Source organism: Nannospalax galili, unplaced genomic scaffold, assembly GCF_000622305.1.
Source record: "Nannospalax galili isolate Female #2095 unplaced genomic scaffold, S.galili_v1.0 scaffold1185, whole genome shotgun sequence".
Classification (NCBI taxonomy): domain Eukaryota; kingdom Metazoa; phylum Chordata; class Mammalia; order Rodentia; family Spalacidae; genus Nannospalax; species Nannospalax galili.
This window is the reverse complement of record NW_008353597.1, coordinates 1,935,042-1,957,150: the sequence shown is the minus strand read 5'-3', so window position 1 is coordinate 1,957,150 and position 22,109 is coordinate 1,935,042. Positions and strand designations below refer to the sequence as shown.

Sequence of the window (22,109 nt, the reverse complement as noted above, 5' to 3'; positions counted from 1 at the left end):
CAAAGGGGGAGGGGGATACATATGTACATATTTATATAGATAAACATATATGTGATGTACAAATAGAAATTGTATTCCTCATTCCAGCTCAAAGAACAGGACAAAAATTAATGATTGAAAAAAGTACTATATTTTTAGTTTGGTAAGTGTTGAGTACAAATGGACACAAACTTAAACATTTCTATTTGGAGCAGGTATTCCAAAAAAACTTCCAGGTAACATTTTGGGAATAGAGTGGGTGGACACTTAAAGTAAACAACTGTGGGTAAGGATAAAGTCTAAGATCAGTTGACATTTAATTAAAAGACAAGTGATCAGCTCCTCTGTTACAGTACATTACATATGGCTCTTTTAGAGTAAAATAGACAACAGGAGTCCAGCGTTCACACCAGCACCCCACTTTCAGATAAACAGAAGCAAGGCTTTGCTTGCTGGCATTGAGATTGTAGCTTCTCTGTACATGCAGTTTATTCTTTGGTAGACTGAATCCTTCAGTGAAGTACAGAATTTGCTAAGGGAAAAATGTGTCAAAGCAAAGTTTGAACATACAGTACTTATGAACTGCTTATCCAGAAAAATCAATCTCAAATACTGTCTTAAAACTTCCCAATCAGCACTCCAATAAAGTGTATAACGAGTTTTTTAAATGTCTTTCACGATGTTTCTAGTCAGTGGTAAATGAAAATTAAGGGGTATGGAATGTTTTTTGAACTTATGGATGATGGTTACCACTTTGTCCCTTTGTCCCCTCAAGCACATCTATAAGGCATCATTTCAAAACCGTTGAAATTACCCTAGTTTTATCGTCAGCAACAATTTTTCTATTCCATAATATCCCCAAGACTTTGTGTTTTACTATATTAAGAATGGAGAATGAGAAGTGACCAAGATAAATCAATTACTGGCAAAAGGAAAATTTGGAGAAAGGGGTAAAGTGGTTTGATCTGTCATATATACATCAAGGCCCAGTATATATGATTTCCAAGAATTTCAGTGTTGGGAGAAAATTCAGAGCAAGGTGTCTTACCAGAAGCTAAAGTTTAAGACAACGTTTTAAAATTAGACACTTGTTCCCACCATGGATATAGGATTGAAGCATTTTAATGTTCTTTGAGTGTCTTAAGATTAGTGTTATAATCTGTAATTACAAATGAAATGATTTCCTTTCAGTCACCTGCCACTGCCATATTTCTAAACTCATCTAAGACTTGAAATAAATAATCTGAACTTTTCTCCAATAAATGGGTTTAAGATGAGGAAGGCTTTCTACCCATGAGACTGCCGCTGTAATGACAAGTTCATGACGGTGACACCCCCAACCCAACTGACGGTCCTTTCATACAACAGTTTGGACAGGAGTGACACACTGTGCTGGAGAACTGGCTCTCTCCGAAGATGAGGTTGATCGGTTAGAAATTTCTCTCTGCAGTTCCTCTACTTTTTTCTGAAGCTCTGCCCTTTTAGCAAGAAGTTCTTTATATCTGCTGTGAATAGGTTCCTACGAGAGCAAAACACAAAAATTACACGCTGGGAATCCTAGCCAAACTTAAAAGGTCTGCTCATTCTATAAATGTTGCAATCTGTTTAGCACTTGAGAGCAATCCTGCCCTTTCAGCTCATCAGAGAGAGACGAATTCAGGTTCTGTTTAACCAGTGCTCTAGCTTAGGGGTCCTGAAAGGTGGTACTTGTACCCAAGCAAAAGCCAGTCCTCAAAAAAAAAAAAAAAAAAACCATAAAAAACAGCAGCATTTACTTACATTTTGTTTTGGGTTTTTTGGTCCTGAATCATTTTTAGTAAATCTTTGCTTGAAATATTCAATATGGCCCAGTGTTTTAGGTTTTGACTTTCAAGACAAATATGCAGCTGGGATAATACCCTGTCTTAACGTAATGCTTTTTGATTTTCTGTGGCTTTAGAAGGAAGATCTAGCAGAGTTGTGCAAATGAAAACTCAGCCCACTGTATGTGGTACACTTGTACCTGTGGTTTCATCCGTGGGTTCCACCTTATGTAATATCCCACCCAGAGCTCTAGGTGGCGCATGCTGGCTACTGGATAAAGGACATGATTGGAGTAACTCCCATAGAGAGGATTAGTGAAGTCTTCCAGCTGGCTGTTTATGTAAGACCACAGTGACACAGTCCTCCTAGGAAGAGTCTGCAAGAGGGAAAACAGTGTAAGGATTTGTATATGTCACCTTTTTAAACTTTAGATGAAGTATGTGTAGGTGTTGGATGAGCATTAAAATCAACAAAAGAGGGAATGAACTCGGAGTCTTCACTGTCTGCAATTATTCAGAATTAAACATAGTTGCCATGTGACCTACTAGTTCTCTTAACAGACGTGAAAAATTGTGCAAACAAAAACTCCCAAGGCTGGCAAAATGGCTCAGTGGTTGAGAGCACCTGCTGCTGCCAGAGAACCCAAGTTTGGTTCCCAGTTCGTGTTATGAGGCAGCTCCCAACCACCCCTAACTCCAGCACCAGGGAATCCAATGTCCTGTCTGGCCTCCACTGGCACATGTATACACACACAAACACACACCCAAAGGACCACCAACTAAATGCTATGTAAATATCTACACACCATGGAACATTAAGAATAGTGCATGCTAAAATGTAAGTGAGCCTTGAAAAGACAGTGAAAGGAGCCAGACACAGGTCACATACTAAATGACTGCACTTCAATGCAATGTACAAAGGATTCCTGTTAGGAAGAGAAAGGTGTGGGGCTCTTGGCTGTCAATATGATAAGCTCTCTAAATCATCATATTCCCACGATTCTGTGCACGCTATAAATTTTACATGCTGTAAAACGTTCATTTATTTAATCATTTTTTAAAAAATCAAGGTGCAATACTGTTTCTCCAAAGATTGAATTCCGTCCCATAAAATGCTGAATGATTACCCATACAGAACAGAAATAGTGCATTTTAAAAGAGTACTTCCAAGATGCAAGCACTTCATTAACGTTGGTATAGTAGGATTTTTTTTTTTAAACAACCTAAGGATATTTTACGGAAGGATGAATGAACTTGCGAATTTGCTCACAGTTGAATGTGACACATTAACATCTGAATCCAGTAGCTGATGTCCACTGTAAGTACCATAACAAAGTTTTCAGAATGTAAGTTGATGTACCAAGAAGTGCCAAGCACTTAACTCTGGGAAAGAGTGAGTGGTAATGAAAACGTTTATTTTTTTGTAGAGGGGATTGAACCCAGCACTTTGCTTCCCTTTTTCTATTTTTATGTTGAGACAGGGCCTTACTGTGTTAACCAGGCTAGGTAAGTTTGGTACTGTTCTACTCCGGCCTCTGGAGTACCTGGGATTATAGGTGTGATCTACCTTTCTATACGGTATTGTGTTCTTCAGTATATGAGTGTAGATTTGGGCTGTCCGTTCATTTAATACATGTTTTCGAAGGATTTCCATCCTACATGGAGTAGTGCAAACAATGGTGTGTCTGAGATCTATGTTCATTTCTCTCTAGCAGACACTGCAAGCCATGTATGAACTCAGCTGACATGCAGTCTTCAGCCTTGTATGACCAACCAGGTTCATCTACATGGGTAGAAGTAAGCATAGTACATCTTAAAACATAAGACTAAGTAAATTAAAAGTACACCCCCCCCCAGAAAAATGGCCGTTGAGCTCTTGAGCACATTCTTATAGGAAGGGGGGGGTGGCTCATACGTCACCTCTCTTCCTCGTTGCTGTTCGCTGTTACAGAGGAATGTCCCAAATAAACAGCTGTATAAGTGATCCAGGACAGTGATGAGGAAATACTCATTGAATTCGAATGCGGTAGGGAACTGCAAATTGAGTACCACAAACACTTGAATTGAGACACTGAGTATATTTAGCCCTGTTACTAGTCCTTTGTGACAGTAAAGTCTAACGAGGTTTAAAAGTACACACCTAAGCCACTGTGGCATTGCTTGCTTGGTTCCTGCTTCAGAAACCCTTTATTGCTTTCCTAGCTAATTTCTACCAGTCTTTTTTCATGCTTGTATTTGAATGGACTGCCCATGCTGTTTTATGTCCATTGTAACTGTTTTCAACATGTGTCACTTCTCTCAAAATTGAAAGTCTCAAGTGTGCTCAGAAAATGTCAGTAGGACATACATAACCAAGAGTACATATTCTACACGGATGTGCAGATAGCTTAGAAGTCAACCTACTTATCTGGTTAAGAAATATCCCATATCCAAATCATCACAGTCTCTTCTAATTCACAACTGGTATTACTGGTCCAACACAAAATATCCCTCATACCCAAGCCAAGAACTCTGGGTCTTCTAACTTTATGTAACATAATTATGGTGGTCCAATAAAAGTAATTAAATTACAGGATCCCCCCCCCCAAAAAAAAGGTTTTTAAATGGTTAGTTTCATCTATCAGTATTTCAAAACTATTCAGAATCTTATGTTTATGAAGCTAGGCAATTACAGGGTCTTGAAATAGAATTCCATGAGGATTTAGATTGCTGACTGGAAAACACTGTTTTCAAGTGTTTGTGTTTTAGAAAGGCCCATAATTCCCAAGTATAAAGTACACATAGCAACACAGATGAAACATTTCTTGAAGTCTCCTGGCAGAGAAACGGGGTACTTTCTCTGAAAAAGGCAATTACTAGGCACCTCGTATTTCTAGCTATGAAGCCAGGAACCTAGCCTAAGTCAGTAAGTCAAGTTCCCACTGCCAGGGCTCATCACACAAGGCCACAATTCCCACTGCCAGGGCTCATCACACAAGGCCTTAACTACCCCAATCTAGATGCAGTCTGGGAGCCAGCCTGTGAGCAGTTTCCATGCTTTTGGTAACCCAGTTCCACACTGAGAAGACAGCCTAATTGGTGCACATTTCCTCACAATGTAACTGAAATAGCAGAGCATTACTAAAATAGGAATTTTAGTAATGCTGCTCTTGATTTTATGGTCCTAAACAGAGAAGCCTTTTTCCTTTACGTGTTTAAAGTACGAAGGAAGAGCCTTTCAACAACTGCTTCCTGGTCAGGAGCAAGGCAATGGCCCAGGGTGGGGAGAGAGCATGGCTAGTTCCTAACTGGTGCCTGACAAATGGGCTGTGTTAGTGGCTACACTGGTACTGGTACACTGACTACTACCAAACAACTACATGCTTGTGTTCACAAAGGAAAACAAAAAGCCACCTATTTAAAGATAACTACAATTTTAACTAACATTTAGTAATTAAGACTAATCGTTTCAAGAAACAGCATGCAGAAATAGTTGATGTACCCTTTAGCAGATTGGTAAATATGATTTTTTCTTTTTAAACTCAACAAACCAGAACTAATAATAGTGACACCTTCCTCTCTTCAGTGTATCCATCTCAGAAAGCATACTTTGCCTGTAGTTGGGAAAAAATAGGTGTGGATTTGATCAAGACACATATGCATGCATGTATGAATTGTTTTTTAAGTCATACTTTGCTATCAACAATGCCAGTTTAAAACAGCTTTCCTATTCTCTGATGACATCTCATTTTCTCAGTAAAGTTAAAAGTAATATGGTAATGGTCAAAAATGACTCCTGAAAGACAGGTAGGGTTTCTGTACCTGGTCTTAACTGCTTCAAAAAGACTGCCATAAAAGAAATTCAACCACTCTATAACATTCTTTATGTAAATTAGGTTCTCCTTTCTCCCAGTACTCCAAAGGTATCATTTATGAAAGAAACTCAATTGTATACTTATTTTCATTATATGTGAAAAATTCCAGATTCACACTAAAGTCCTATCTCTGGTCACTTTAACCACCTTGCCAGTTCCAAAGTAATTCAAGGTAAAATAAATGCTATTAGGGGAGGGGAGGGGACTATTAAGCGTATGATTGGAATATTTCTTTCACCCGAGGATTCCGATTTTCTTTTAGTGAAATATTACCGCCTTTTAACTTATGATTCCAAAGCCAAGCAGAGCCAACAACTGTTCTAGTTGCTATTCAGATGAAAACATAATTAAAAATGATTCAGACTCTTGATTTGAGGGCTAATGCTTTGAATAATTAACATACCAATAAACTGTTTTCAATTTTAAGGTGTGAGGATGGTTTTCTTGATTTAGAATTAAGTCACAGTAAAAAAAATTATCCCCATCCCAAACAGCACCTCACCACCCCATCTCCCAGGTTAATACCTGGTGACTCTGAAGGGCTGGGATGTTGACCTCTGAGGTAGGTGTGGAGTCGGTGGGAATAGGATCTCTTTAGGATAGGAAAAGAGTTGCGTTGAATCCCACCAATCCTGATATCTGAGCCAAAAAGTCCGACCATCTTCATCCCCGAGTTATCTCACCAACATTATGTTCCCAGGGCTAAGTTTAACCCTACTCCTTAAAAAACAATTTTCAGACACTGACTCTTTGCTTCCTTATAAGAAAATAAACCATGTGTTTTTCAGGATTCTCTAGTATCCTAAAAGATTACTATTTACATTTGTTCATTAAAAAGTTGTTAGGTGTAAAAAAGTTCTCTATATGACTAAAAACAGTGTTATCTGCCTTGCTAAAATCTCTATCCAAGCACGTTTTTTTTTTTCCTTAAAATACCTAAGATTTTATTTTGATGGAATTTACCTAGCTTATTTATTCCAAATGAACAACTGTTATTTACCAGTATTTGTTCAAAACAAGGGCGGAAACTTCTGCATTTATCAGTGCCCAGGCTGAGACACTGCTAGAACCAATTGGAAAGTGCTCACTATTATCCCCAAGTAATAACTTTAATTCACAATCTGAAAATAACAGTAGCTCATATCACTGGGAATTCTGCCCAACAAGAAACAGAAGCTAATCAGTGACTGAATCCTCCCACTTAATGGAGATGTGAGAAGGGACCCCAGGTGAATTACCTGTCTTGTCATTTGCCACACACAGTCAATAAACTGAAGGAAAACAGGCGATCTGTCTGCATCTGCATGGTTCTTATCTCCATGACCAACCCTCTAAACAAAGAATGAAATGTTAGCATACAGGATTTTAATAGAATTTTACTTTCCAACAAAAGCATTATTTTGTCACTTTTTAAATATTTTTATTTTTTTATGTGTACGCGTGTATTGACCATGTGTAGGCAAGTGCACCCGTGTTGTGCAATGCCCGCAGACAGAAGAGGCTTTTGGATCCCCTGGAACTGGAGTTAGGGACGGGTTGTTAACTGCCATGTGGGTGCTGGGATTCGAACCCAGGTCTTCTGTAAGAACCGTCAGCGTTCTTAACCACTCAGCCATCTCTCCAGCCCTATTTTTAAATTCTTCAGAAATCACTTTAAAAAGCATTGCAAGGGAAGTAGCAATCACAGTTCCAGAAAGCAAGGAGAAATGTAACATTGTACAGAAGAAGTGTGCTGCCAACATCAATACTTGATAAACGAGGAGGAGGAGTCAGACCTCGAAGCCCAGATCTTTATCCTGGACACTGAACTTCCCCCTGATCATTAAGATGTTATTCCTTCCTGCTGGCCAGTGAACAAAAGCAGCACTGCAGTGCCAACCTGCTTTTGTAGCTCGTAAGTCCTCTGAGAGCCTTCTGCCCACACAAAATCCCCAAACAGATTCACTCAAAGTATGATCCAAGACTTTTGGGACAGGCTTTGATGTCCAGATTATTGTCATCATCCTAAGACATTAGTTGCCTTTCCTGTGTGTTGGCTTCTTTCCTGATTAAGTGGCAGATGCTGTCAGTTGTCTGCCAAGGCAGTGGTGACGAATGCAGTACTAGAATGCATCTGCCCTGTCACACACTACGACAGAACTCAGTATTTCCTAAGACAACTATCTGGTGAAGCAGAAAACAGTGTCACTAATTTTTAATTCATGTGACAAAACGGAAAGGCGTCCGTGTGATTGCTGTTATCCTGAGCAGCAGCACACTGTCAGGAAGCAGGGAACTAACATTTCTTCATCGAACATCAAGTGTTCTTCAAAGAATGGTAACTGATACACTAACTACAGTTGGTAAGACTCAAATGCGGCCATTTTCAAAATGTAAATGTGTCACTTTAAGGAAAACCATTAACAGTATTTGTTGCTAATTATATAATTCAAGCATTTGCTTGGTTAGATTTTTAGTGATTTCACCTACCCACAATTCTAATAGAGTCACTAACATATGTAGCTTTAGGACACTGCAGAGTAACTTGAAGATCTGTAGAATTCTGTAAGCTAGTGTTTTCCTATAATCAATTCATGATTTTACAAAATCAGGCATGGGCAGAACGTGCAAGAGACCAAAAGGATTTAGTGAGACAAAGGACAGAAACTCATTTCTTTCTGGAGTCCTAAGAAAGCAGCACTTTTTCAGTGTTGGTGCAGAGTTCAGGACAGCCACAATTTCCTGAAAATTCTGTTAGGAACCTTGTTTTCCACCTATGTAAGGTTTTCCTCATGTTCCTCGGCAGACTGACATGGCACTGGCCACTTGAGCACACCTTGACTGTCCTTTAATTGTAGGAAAGTGGGGGAAGGGGGGCTTTGTATGAAATAATTAGAAAAATGGTAACCAGGGCCAACAATTTAGGAATTCAGTTTTGAAGATTGTAAATGTTTATGGTTTTAAATGTATGCGTTTCTTTTAAAGTGTTTTGTGATAAATACATCGTATAGAAAGGAGACGAATGTGAGCCACTGGGATGTTTCCTCACAAACCTAATTTTGTTGACAGATGTCAAATTTTGAAAATGTATAAGCACTGCTAGTACGGCTTTCTATGTACACTGAAGGTTAACACTAAAGACAGCATCTACGCAAGTGTCTTTTGGAAACTAATCCACTTGCCCAGAAACCAAATTTTCAATGCCTTCTGGACTGCTAATGCTCTGGCTGCCCTCTCCACGCTGCCCTCTCCCTCCGCTCAACTTTTGCCGAGGTCACTGCTCACCCAATTTATCTTTTCTGGGAAGATAATCCCTATGTTCAAGTCCATGAATGCAAGTAACATGTAAGGAGACTGAGGCACTCAAAGTTACTACTCCTGTTTCCTCATTCCAAATAGTGTTAAACAGAAGCATCTGAAAGCCACTTAACATCTGATTTAAAACTCCATGAGTCTAAAATTATTATTTAAAGAAGACACAACCCCATTCCTCTAAAGAACCTAGATTAGCTCTGAGTACCACAATGGAGAACGCCACAAGCAACACAGGACAATTGGATGGTGAGAGATCAAAGATCTTCAGCCTGAAAACTAAAGATTATAGGTGGCAGGTAATAGGAAGCAAGTCTCATTTCACTATTACAAAGAATTTCTAGCAGTCTAGGTGAAACTGATAGCTTCAGGAAGGGTTGTTCAGTTTGTTTCTGGACATGTTAATGAATCTGAATAGTCATTTGGTAGTTATACCTTTGTGGGGCTTTTTGGTACATACTTTGGATTTATGGATAAACAGGCTTTTTAGTCTAACTAACAATGAATAAATAGGTTTTTCAAAACCCAATTTTGAAATTTAATATTAAAAAACAATGCCAGCCCTGGTGGTGCAGGCCTGTAATCCCAGCTATTCAAGAGGATGAGGCAAGAGGATCGCAAGTTCAAGGTCTGCCTGGGCTTGGAAACTTGGCAAGACAGACCCTGTCTGAAAACAAAAATTAAGTGAAAGGGCGGGCTGTAGCTCAGTGGCAGCGCACAAAGCACTGTGCTCAGTAACCAGTATTATTTTTAAAGGCCTTGAACAATAATCACTCTAAAATTTTGTCATTTTTACCAGACTATACCTGTATTTATAGAAAGCATACACAGAAAACTATTTTAGTCCAAACTTTGGTTAAATTTTAGGGGTTTTTAAAGATGTTAATTATGTGATGTGTGTTTATGAGTGCAGGTCCCCACAGAGGCCAGAAGAGAGTGTTGGCTCCCTTGGAGCTGGAGTTCTAGGCAATTGTGGGCTACTCGACTTGAGTGCTGGGAAGTGGACTCAGGTCTCAGAGCACTGAGTGCTCTTACCCACTGAACCATCTCTCCAGCTCCCAACTTTTTAATTTTTACTCTAGCTTTTCAGTTCCAATCGGATTATTTTCGATCCTGATTTGTGAGCAATACAGCTTTGTATAACTACATTAGTAAATGGCCATTTTCTTCATCATGTTAAGTTCAAAGGAAGCTAGTGGTGCTTTATAATTCCTTAACTATATGGAATAGTAATAGTCAATCAAGACTGTCATGTGCGGGCTGCAGAGATGGCTCAGCAGTTAAGATCCGAGTTCAGTTCTTAGAGCCCACGTGGCGGCGAACAACCATCCATCCCTAACTCCAGTTCCAAGGGAACCTGACACCCTCTTCTCACCTCCACAGGCATTGCATGTACATGGTACACTTACATACATACATGCAAAACACTCATACAGAAATGTTCTCATGAGTTTTTCCTGTCAGATAAATGATCTGTTTTGTATCATTTTCACATCTTGCAGGAGGCACCTGAGACATAAAAGTGAAGTTATCTGAGGCTGGAGAGATGGCTTGGTTGGTAAAGTGCTTGCCGCACAAGGATGAAGACCCAAGCTTGATTCCCAGCACTTAGGTAAAAGCTGGTCAAAGCTGTGCATACCTGTAATCCTGGTATAGGGGAGTTTGGAATAGGACAAGTCACTGAGCTCCAGGGACCCAATCTCAAAAGAAAGGTAGAAAGTAACTGAAGAGGCCAGGCATGTGTGCATGCATACACACACGCGCGCGCGCGCGCGCACACACACACACACACACACACACACACACACACACACACACGGAGTACAATGAGGGGTCTTTACTCACTAGTTGGAACCGATGTCCAAAGCTTAGCCACTCTTTCTCCACAAGCACTTCAAATCCTCCTATAGTTCGGTAATACCCATCCAACATGAGCATGGCGAGGGAAGTGAGCTGAGCTGTGCGATCCCAGCCGTCACTGCAGTGCACCACCACAGAGGTCTTGCCGGACTCTACCTTGTCAGCAATCCTAAGAGCCCCTGCAAGAATGAGCTGGAAAATAAGAGTTGTTTTAATGAAAGTTTTGAAAAATTAAACACATCAAAATATACTAATACAGTTTTTCTAGAGATGACAGTCTCAACATGCAAAGAAACAAGTACCTTCTTACAGAGGATTTTTGTTAATGATGGAAAGTGTAATAACTTCATTTTAAAACAGAAAAAAATACACAGACTCATCAATTTGCACAATTAAATCTCCAAAGGAAAGGTACCTTTAGGCTCTAAACAAATCAACAGAAGTTTCTTAGAAGAATTAAGTTCTAAAGATAGTTCTTCTAAGAATCATCAAATATTCCAATGTCATCTACTTAAAATGAAAAAGTAGGGGCTGGAGAGATGGCTCAGTGGTTAAGAACACTGTTCTTCCAAAGACCCGGGTTCGAATCCCAGCACCCACATGGGAGCTAACAACTGTCCGTAACTCCAGTTCCAGGGGATCCAACAGTCTCTCCTGTCCTCCATGGGCATTGCACAACACGGGTGCACTTACCTACACACAGATATAACACTCATACACATAAAATAATAAATATTTTTTAAAATAAAATGAAAAAGTAACACCAGCTGAAGCCTTAACTTTCTATGTAAAATAATACGATCAAATTACAAGTGCCTGGGAGCAATTGGAACTGGATGACTTTTAAAATGGTCTATGGCATTATTTGATTAAAGACTTGTAAGTAGTATGGCAAACAGGAAAAGCATAGATCTTACAGTAAGCCTCACTACACTGCAGTGAACTACACATGAAAATCTGATCGCATCACTAGGCCAAAGTAAGTCTGGTCCCTAAAATAACTTCCCCTTGGGGAAATACGCAGAAACCCTTTGCAAGGCAGCTGTTTTCAGAAGTCTTCGGTGAAATCTAAACAGCAGTAGATGCGATTCCCCAAAAATGGAAACGAAGAACAGAACAGTTTCAGACACTGAGCAGAATGAAAGAACACAGACTGCTAAACTCAGAGCGCACAGGAGCACCTCCATTTGACCCTCCCCGTAGAACTCTCAGGAAGGGGACAACAGGATTTCATCAGTCATCAGTGAATAGCAACAACAGAAGGGTATGCTCTCCAACGCCTCCAATTCACTACTCTGAGTAAGTCTCACCATAATTTCAATACATATTCTGACTTACGAACCACAAAATCCAGAGGCTTTGTGAGGACTGACCTGACTCAAAGTTACCTAGTTAGTCATTCAGAAAATACTGTAATCCCTTACTATGTGACAGGCACTGCTCTGGATACTAGACATAAAGTTGTAGAACAAACTGCTTAACCAAGCTTACATTCTACTTGGAGGAGCCTAAACTAGACATAAACAAATGTAGGGCACAGCAGATGTCAGTGAGCACAGCAGCTCCGCAACAGGATACACAAAGTACATGTAGAACTGCTTTTGCATAAAGTGATTGGAAGTGGGCTTTCTGAGGTGATATTTGAGCAGGGATCTGAAGAATGGGTATGTGTTGCAGGTGTAAGGGTCGGTGGGAAAGAAAGTTCAGCCACATTTATATAGGTCACTAGGGAAGCATTTCTGTTACAGCTAGTCTTGTGGAGAGAATGTTATAAACAACTAATGAAATCTCAGAAGCAGATACTGAATTTGATATTTCCAAATTAAGTCCAATGTTTGATATTTGCACCATAAATTTAAGGAGATTGGGTCACATAAACACGACCTCTAACTCAGTAGTTGGCTATATTCAAGCCTCTAAGCATCTTAAAAACAACAATAATGTGTAATTATCAATGTTATTATTCATGTGGCTTTTAATTCTGTCTGACTTTAGAGATTTCAGGTGAGTATAAGTCTGAAACTTGTTAACATCAAATATGATAATGCTCATGACGTCATAATACTAATAACATGTATTAGTATTACATAAGTATATTTTATGCTTATGGTTACATACCTATATTTTAGTAATTTATAGTGCTGATTGACATTCAAAACATATCTGGTACTTCAAACATAAAATTAACACATTAAGTAAAAGGTGTTCACATGGTACTTTCCAAGTGATTTTAAACCTCAAATGATTTCTTTCAACTACTCCACTTCTTCCAGAATGGTTTTAACTTCCTAAGTTGTGCAATAAGTATTTTGTGGGTACTATTCACACAGATAGTGCCACCTACCTCAGTCTGGGTCTCCTGAAACTGCCTTACAAATAATAAAAATGATGATGATGATAAGAGCCAGGTATCACATCCCATGCCTATAATTCTAAATTTTAAGAGGCTGAAACAGAGGACTGTCATGACTGAGGCTAGTCTGGGCTTCAGAGTAAGACTGTAATCTCCAACAAACAAACAAATGGAAAACAGTATTAAATGGGAGGGGCAGGGTTGGACAGTTTCCAGAAAATGGAAATAGATACAGCCTGATGTTATCAGAAGTGAAGTATGAACTATGATCTGAAGCATGAACAGAATTCAGACGGACTGGGAAATGCACAAAAAAGGACACTGATTTGGTCAAACTCCAAAGTGTACACTGAGCTGTAGAAATCATAGTCACTTTGTACTACTCCAATTATAAGAGCCAGTGTAGACAAAGGGGTAGAGTCTTTACACGAGAAAGAGTAGCACATACACACCTTGATGTGCTCCAGCCAGTGCGTAGATTCCAGGTTAGACAACCAGTGAGTCTCCTCGATATTGGGGTACACGATCTCCTTCAGCTTTCTCAATGACTCTCTCATGACGTGGATATTGTGGATGTCCAGAAACACTAGCTCTGCATTTTGATAGGCGTCTTCACTCTCATAACCTCCTCCCTTCGCCTGGAAAAGGGCACATGTCACAGCAGATCATGTATGGACATACAGCCATCTTTTTGGACATCTATTACAAAGTTCCATAAAGTATCTAAAAAGCATGAAAGAAGATACATATTACTGGTGACAAGGAAAACAGCACAGGAAAATGGGATAGCCCAGGAACTTTGAGGAACCACACAACACTGCCTTCTATTATTATTTCTACAACAGGAATAAGTATTTACCCCCGAATGACCATTATATTAAATATGAAACATTAATGTTTTTTAAAGAACTAAACCTTCTCTGCACACCTCTCAAACTAATTTTAATCTAATTTCTTACAAAATACTTCCCTTCAAACTTACTGAAATTATCAGACCATCAAAGCCTCATGCAAGGACCCAGGCTGCTTCACCCATGCTTAGTCACCTTCCTCCCTCTTCACTGTTAACTATTAATATTTGAAAAATTCTTCATTGCAATGACTAAGTCATTCACTGTTCTGCTGCTGTGACAAAATACCTGAGGAAAAAACATGAAGCCAGATCTGACTCATGCAGTGTCACAGGTCTCAGCCCATGCCTGGCAGGGCCCGTGTTTCTAGAGTGTGGAAATATTTTTAGTAAAGATTTCTGTACGAAGATTACGGCAGCTGGATGTTTTCCCAAAAAGGGGAGGAAAGCTGGAAAACCTAAGCAAGCTACGAAAGTCTACGTAAAGTATGTAAGGTATGGAAAATATCAGACTTAAACATGATGTATATGATCCTAACACCTCTAAGGTCAAAGTTCAATGGAGTGTTGTCAACCTCCGCTAAAATCAATGGACTTACTGATCTGCTCTTGGTAACAATACCAAGTAGTAGCTTAAAGAACAAAAATGCATGTCTAAGCAAGGTTTATTTTATTTGGTTCTTGTTCAAGCTTTATCTAAATATTTGTTAAAAGTATCAGACTGGTGTAAACTTTCTAAATGTTTGGAGACCTATACTATGCAGATAGATTTTAAAGTTAACATTCATTTTGCTCCCTGCTGTCCAAGGTCAACTAGGTCCCAGGGGACCCTGAGGCATCTCTCAAAATGTCTTCCAATTATGGTGAGTCATCTATCCTCTTGATAAGAGACCCCCACCGCCTCCCCACCAGGTGGACTCTAACCAGTGTGCGGTCTACAAAGGAGATTCAGCACAGAGGGACGTTTCTTCCACACTTCCAGGTGAAGCCAGAGTCAAACAAGGTCTTTGGACTCAAAATCACAGATGGAAAAACTGGTAAGGTTAAAGCCAGAGGTTCCTCCCAAGCCCAAGTGACCTCTATGGACCACGTCCTCTACGGATCTTGACAATAAAAGAGTCAATGGTTAATTTTGGCCATGTGCATGGCCAACAGGAAAGCATGACCAAAGCCAAAATGACTCGTGTTTCTTCAGCAGTCCAAGGGATTGCGCTCCCCAGACATTATATTTAAATCCATGTATGTTAGACAGCTATGTCTCACTAATGACTAAATGATGGCTACAGTTCTCTCTCCCTCTACAGAAGCCATCTGGGAGGGCCTCACACTGTCATTCAAGCCACCCCAATAGCTATCAAAGTGCCTAAAAGCAGACCCTGGGTTCATCCAGCCTTGGAGGTCAAAGGAAAAATGAGGAGCCCAGATGGAAGCTCTTATAAGCCCATGCCAAGATTCTGATAGACTTTGATGTGAATATCTTAAAAACATTCTCATTCTGGCTTCTCCTGATTGTCTGCCCCAGGCTTGTCTTCTCCTTCACATCGCTTCCCAGACACCAGTCAAGGACTTCCTTCCTCCCAACAAATGACAGTTGGTGCACCTCATGAAGGTCCCACCTACAGTCCTATAACATGACTGAACCTAAAGCTGAATAAACTTCCGGTTCATCTCACAGAAATTCAAGGACAAAATAAAAATGCTGCACACTCGGATGCAATGGGAGAACTCTGGGTTTAAGTACTCTACAAGTAATGTGTATGGAAAGTCAGGCAGGTAAAGAACCCCAGATGAAGACTTACAGACAGGCTGCGTACAGCATTCTAAGGTAAGGTGAATCTACAGAGCCCAGAGACGCAGAGCTGAGTCACGGAAGTATTAAGGAAGCAGAACATGACTGAGGGGAAGAGCAGCTGCTGCAGGCCAAGCAGAAGACGGTACTGACAGTGAGCACAGTGGAGGGCTTGGCCAGCAGTATTCCAATTCTTGACGGGTCAAGGCTACAAAGATGTCTATCACACAGTAATTCATTAAGATGTAAAAAAAAGATGTTCCTACTATACACACATACAAAAAACCTGCTGCAATATGGGGTTATACCCGATTAAAAAGAATTTCCAGAGAGAGGTATATGTGGGGATGACCAGAGAAGCAGAGAGAAGAACCTGACTGCGTCTTCTCTGCCTTCTATGCCTTTCTTTACTTTCACTGTAAATAGATGTCCAAAGTCTGACTCCTGCTGGTCTGTGGCATAAAATGCAGGGAGGGGAACAATTGCTAGAAGAGTACACCTGAGCCCCCAGGCTACAGCGTCATTTACACAGCTCATCAGATAAAACATTCATGCTTTGCAACTTGTAATAACTTAGGATGCCATGCTTCTCTCTCACCTCCTTTTTGGGCGTGGTGGCACACACCTTTGATCCCAGCACTCGGGAGGCAGAAGCAGGTGGATCTCTGAGAGTTCAAGGCCGGTCTGGTCTACATAGTGAGTTCCAGGACAGCTGGGGCTACAGGGAGACCCTGTCTCAAAAAGACCGAAAAAATAAATAAAAAAAGGAACATTCACAGAGAATGCCTGGAACTCACAATACCCCCCGCCAGACTAAGCAGATGGAATCATGAGGAATATCCTCTGTGACTTACAGAATAATCACTCAATCGCTACTCATAATGGCAGGGAGAAAAAATTAACTTAGAGCTTAGTATGGTTAGTTGTCATATGTTAAAATGGTATTATAGATGAATGTTCGTGGAAATAAAATACATGTGTACATTTAAAAAGATTATTTCATTTCATTTCAAATATTTACACATGAATACACAGGTCTGGAAGTATTAGCAAAACCCAACAGCATTTTTACCAACCACTTTTTACCAAGCTGTAATCCAGCCAAATTCAGCTGACTCATTAAACTCATTATAACCCAGATTACCCAGAAAACCTCACCTTATTGGCCACAGCATTAACACTTGGCCGGGCATCAAATATAAAGATCTTGTGAGACTGGGCATTGGAGTCCATGATGGCCTGAAGGTATTTCTCGTCGTCTTTGCTGCGCCTTCCACTGACTCCTACCAAGGGCTGGCTGCACCGAGTGACCGTGGCCTGACTTTCAGGGTGAATCCATGATAAGACCTTAGAAAGGGAGAATGGTGAGACATCCCGGCTGCTACTCTGCTTGTGGTTCTCCTCAGAACACTTCTACAGAAAGACTTCCTCAGCAGACCGATCCAGAGCCTGGCCAGGAAAGGACAACTCAAGCTGCCACGAAAAGGCATCACCCTTCTTTCAACCCAAGTCTGATATGTAAGAAGTCATCTAATTCCTAGACACTAATTGTAAACCTCGTTGATGACTTAAAAGTCTTGTCTAAGAAAAGTACATTATAACGGCCCAGTTAACCCTACATAAGTTTTTTATATCAGTAAACTGTCCCACTCAAGTCTTCAGAGTCTATGCATTTTGCACCTAAAATTAAGCTGATCTTTCGCTATATAGTCATTCAACATAAACTTGTTTTCTTCTTTCTTGGACTTAATGGATGTCTGTCACCACTAAACAATGTGTGCAATACAGAAATGGTAACCAGTGCACAGGCCAAACACTCTCAACTGGGAGCCGGGCAAGTCTGTTTCAACTCTTTAGTTTCACAGTCTAACATTCTCACTAGCTAACCCAAGTCTCTAACATTCTCGTATAAATGCTGCAGCTACTTTCTCCTGTGCTCTTATTCATGCAATTCATGACCCGCATCATCAGGTGGAGAGTCCCATCAGAGCACCCCGACACTTACAGGGATTCGGCCCCGGGACCTGAAGGGCGCCACTCTCTTCAGGTCCTCATCGGGGATGTTTGCCGGCACCACCAGGAGGGCAGGGTACGTGTCACAGAGCTCGTAGCGTTCATTGATCCTTGTGACTCTCCAGCTTTCATTTGGAATTCCCTGCACGTGGCAGAAAACGCAAGACAGATAGCTAACTAAAACATTCAGAGGCCCCAGGACAGGAGCCATCTAAGTGTCTCATATCTCCACTACTCTTTTCAGTGATGGGCTTGTAGGAAGACACATTGTAATGTGGGGATCTATGTTTATTTTAGCACCAAAGTTAAAGGTAAGAGTCCTATCAACTCACTAAAATTAACAGTGTGGGAATCTGTGCTGAGCACACCTCAGGAGGGAGGGAGGGGACAGAAAGACTGCAAGGCTCTGGTCTTAAAAGAGAATACAGTCCGCCCCACTTAGTGCAATTAGATAATTGGTTTTGCTGCCATTCATGTAAACAGAGAAACTTTGGAGGGTGGGATGTGACTCCACTAGAATCCGTGCCCAGGTTATCATCTGACTAGATAGAGTACATTTCACTTCTCCATTCCACTGTTAACAAACCACTCTGATAAAACCATGAGAAAAGCCAGGAGTCAGCAGGAAGGTGAAGACAGCAGACAACATACAGAGATACTTTACACCCCAATGCACTCAACTTTAATTACCTTCATTTTATAAATGAAGACACAGTGGCATTGCCTGGAATTTGACCAAAGCGACACTATGCAGTAGTAGAGGATTTCACACCCATTCCAAATCTCACTCTTATACAAAAAGACACTTCTTCAAGGAAAATTTACTCTCCTGGTTCATTAACTGGTTACAAATACATGAAGTAAAAGAGTGGTGTACACTGTTGTCTTTTAAAACAGTGTTTCTGAAGCTTTTGCCAAAGGATATTAAAATGAAAGAATAGCACCAGCTCCCCTCCAGTGACCAGGGAACATACTCTCTGCAGTTCTCCACAGAACTCCCTGCAGTTCTCCACAGAACTCCGTGGTCTGTCTACTCACTAGTATCTTATCCTTGCTTACCTTACCTATCTTACCCTTGCTCTTTCTACTAGCCTGGTCCTAAAGTGCTCCTAGTACCTCCCCCCCTCCCTTCCCCTGTCTTTCTAGACAACTGTAACATCCTTACTTCTTCCCAAAAGGAAAGGAAAAGTTCAATTACAGATTTCTCAAAAATCTACACATAATAAAAAGTACTGTGAACTCTAGTTTAAAGGCAGTACTCAAACACAATCTGTGTATCACCTCTAACTCCTCACTCTCCCTTATCCCTGTACACCTAGTCAATGAACAATTGCTATTGTTTTTCTTCCAAAAGGACTGGAATAGAAGTTTGTTCACCTGTCTCAAGCCTCCGTGACAGTTCCCTAAGCAAAGCCATTCATTGTCTCCTCTCCTCTCCCTCTGCAACCCTTACTGTCTCTAAAGAATTGTGAAGATGCAAACGTGATCATGATTCCTTTCCCTAAAATCCACCTGCCGCTACTCACTCCTCATACAAAGCCCGACAGGCCTGCACAGCCTGAAGCAGTTCTGCTTCCTCTGGATCTGTCTCTGCACACTCAATGAGATAAAACTGCCTTCCCTTCCCAGATGACTTCATGTTCTCTCTCCAAAGGACGTGCTCCATCACAGGAATTCATTACAGGTGACTGTAACTGTTAATCTACTTGTCTGACTCCTCTATTACTCAAGTGAGGTGAGTGGTTACAGAGGGCTTTTAACTGCTGGAAGACACTAGTGCACACACTTGCACAGGAGCTACCACAACCTCACTAAACAGCGGTTCTGCAAGGATGCCCACCCAGCAACCTTCTAACCACCACCAGGCTAGAGCCACATCACTGCGGCCACTAATATACAAGGTAACCCCCTGAAGGCTTGTCCACAAGAACTTCCCCTCACCTCAAGTTCCTCAAATACCACAGAGTACAGTGACTATTCCCACAGTGTCCTACCATTCCCAACCACGTGTTAGGATTCCTTGGAAAACTGGGTTTTGTTGGGGTTTCATTTTTTCTATTGATCATGATGGTGTACTGATTTCCTACTTGACGAGTGTCTGTTCTTAACCTTTCCTATTCCCTACCTTCACTTTCTAACATAGCATGAACTGTAGCCTATTAGAATTATTAGCCTGTTTTGTCCTACTGCATAAAGTGTAAACTCCAGCATATAATCTCACCTCAGTCTAGTATAATTAACTTTCCTGACTGTGAAGAAAATACAAGAACCTTTAACTACAACTCCCTGTCCTCCTTCTGAATTATTTCACTGATTTACATACTACTCTCCAGAAAGTACCATTACTGTTGTACACAGTGGATGCCTACCACCTAGTGATTCTCTCTGTTTCACTTTTGTTTATGATCCTGGTTCTTTATCTGGGGCCATTTTGTTCTGCCTGGCATTCAGCCTTTAGACAGATTCTGGCTGCAAGGTGTGCTAACACAGGCCTTTCATCCCCACAGGGGCAGGAGGGTTTCTTTGAGTTCAAGGATAGCCTGGTCTATACAGTGAGTTCCAGGCCAGTCAAGGCTACACAGTGAGACCCTGCCTTAAATTTCCTTTCCCCTTCGGTAGATAGTACTTTATGATAAAAAATATTTCTATTTCACTTCCATCTCTTTATTTCTAAAAGGAATTACTGGTAGAGAAGTTCCAACCAGCATATTTTACTTTACACACTAAAGGTAAACCCCTACTCTGGCTCCTCTGGCTCCACTGTTGTTTTGAAAATCTGTTGGTCTAGCTTCGGCTTTTTAAAAAAGATACTTTTTTTTTGTTTATTATTATTTTTCGGGGGGGGGGGAGATGGGGTAAAGGACAGGCATATAAGCCATGGCTCATGGCTCATGTGTGGAGGCCAGAGGCCAACTTTGTATGTGGAGTTCAATCTCTCCTTCTACCATTATATGCAATTCCCGGGATTTGAACTCAGGTCATCAGGCTTGCAAGGCATAGTTACTCTATGATGTCAGTGTGTGAACTTTAATCTCCGAGGTACTGCAGCTTAGTCATTCTATGGACTGGTGTTTTTCATGAGTCTGGAATAATCAAGACTCCCTATTCAAACACTGTCTTTGCTACCCTTTCCCTCTCTTAAGTCTACTCGAATTGAGGCTTCAAGTTGTCAAGACCTGATTTAATAACCATTCCTCTTCACTGAACATACAGCACTTTGGGCAGGATGTTCAAACTGTTCAACATCAGCCTGGGCTACCAAGTGAGACCCTGTCCTCAGTCACCCAAAAAGAGGTTTTGATACTGGTTAAGTGTAATGGCGAAGAGTTGTTTCTAGAGCCAGACTTCCTGAATTCCTAGCTTCTACACTTAGGAGCTATGTTACTGTGCGTCGGTTTACTCATATGCTAAGCAGACAATATGAGTACCTACCTCACAGAATTGTGAAGATCATTTGAGTATTCAGGAAATGCTTAAGAAAAAGCTTAGCATATATGTACAGACAGACAGACAGACAGACACACACACACACACACGTTTAAGTATCATTTGGTTTAGTAAATAAGCCTAGTATTCAAAGATTTGCTAGCTGGCAAGTATTCAGCACATACACTGTAAGCAGAATACACCCTGAATGTGCTTACACACCCACTCATTTAGCAGACACTGTCTGTGACAGACCAGGCATTACCCTGTTCTGACAACAGAGTACTGAGAACTCAAGTGCAGTGCCTTCCCTCCTGGAGCATGGACACTAATAAGATCTAAGGCATCACAGAAAGGACTCCTTCAAAAGCTGCTCCCACCAGTGGCAAATGACAGAGCAAGAAGTCTCAGGAGAGAAAAGCACAAATGGGCACAGGGTGTGTCAATAAATTTTCATTGAATCAGAATGAATCAAAATAGGGTGGGAAATACTTGAGAAGCCATCAACAGGACTTAAGCTTTGACTTGCATATAAAAGGCATATAGGTTAGTAGTAGAGTGCCTGCCCAGCATGTGTGAGGCCCTGAATTCAATCCCAAGCAGAGCAAACAAGCACACACATAAAGATGTGATGAGGTCCTGTCGAAAGGTATCAGTACTGACCACAGTGATCAGCTGCCCTCAGCGTAAGGAAAGGGTTTACACTGTGTCCTCTCTGAAGAGTAAAACAACATTAACAGAGCTAAATTACAAACAGTAGAGGTATTAAGACATTTTAGAATTAAATTATAGGATGCCTAAAAAGGAAAGTCCTAGTGAATAACTGCTTATTCTGGAAAAGAAAATGTGACGTGATGTAACAAGATAGACTTCAAGTAAAAAACAGTAGGAG

At 40.7% G+C, this 22,109-nt stretch overlaps 1 protein-coding gene across 7 annotated transcripts in view; it reads right to left on the bottom strand.

The window, feature by feature from the left end:
* Mtmr2 (myotubularin related protein 2) overlaps positions 1–22,109 on the bottom strand; it is a 91,821-nt gene that overhangs the window by 3,335 nt on the left and 66,377 nt on the right. For 3 of the 7 annotated variants that reach the window (XM_008850835.3, XM_029554890.1, XM_008850836.3), the window contains 8 exons: positions 17,784–17,933; positions 16,937–17,125; positions 13,592–13,777; positions 10,772–10,978; positions 6,874–6,966; positions 3,702–3,815; positions 1,982–2,158; positions 108–1,498 (listed from right to left, as the gene is read on the bottom strand). In XM_008850835.3, the coding sequence (XP_008849057.1) occupies positions 1,337–1,498; positions 1,982–2,158; positions 3,702–3,815; positions 6,874–6,966; positions 10,772–10,978; positions 13,592–13,777; positions 16,937–17,125; positions 17,784–17,933 (1,278 nt within the window). In that variant the 3' untranslated portion in view covers positions 108–1,336. Of the gene's footprint in view, positions 1–107; positions 1,499–1,981; positions 2,159–3,701; positions 3,816–3,839; positions 6,228–6,873; positions 6,967–10,771; positions 10,979–13,591; positions 13,778–16,936; positions 17,126–17,783; positions 17,934–22,109 lie in introns of those variants that run through there. The other 4 variants (XR_003846739.1, XM_029554891.1, XM_029554893.1 and 1 more) reach the window with 4 other exon arrangements.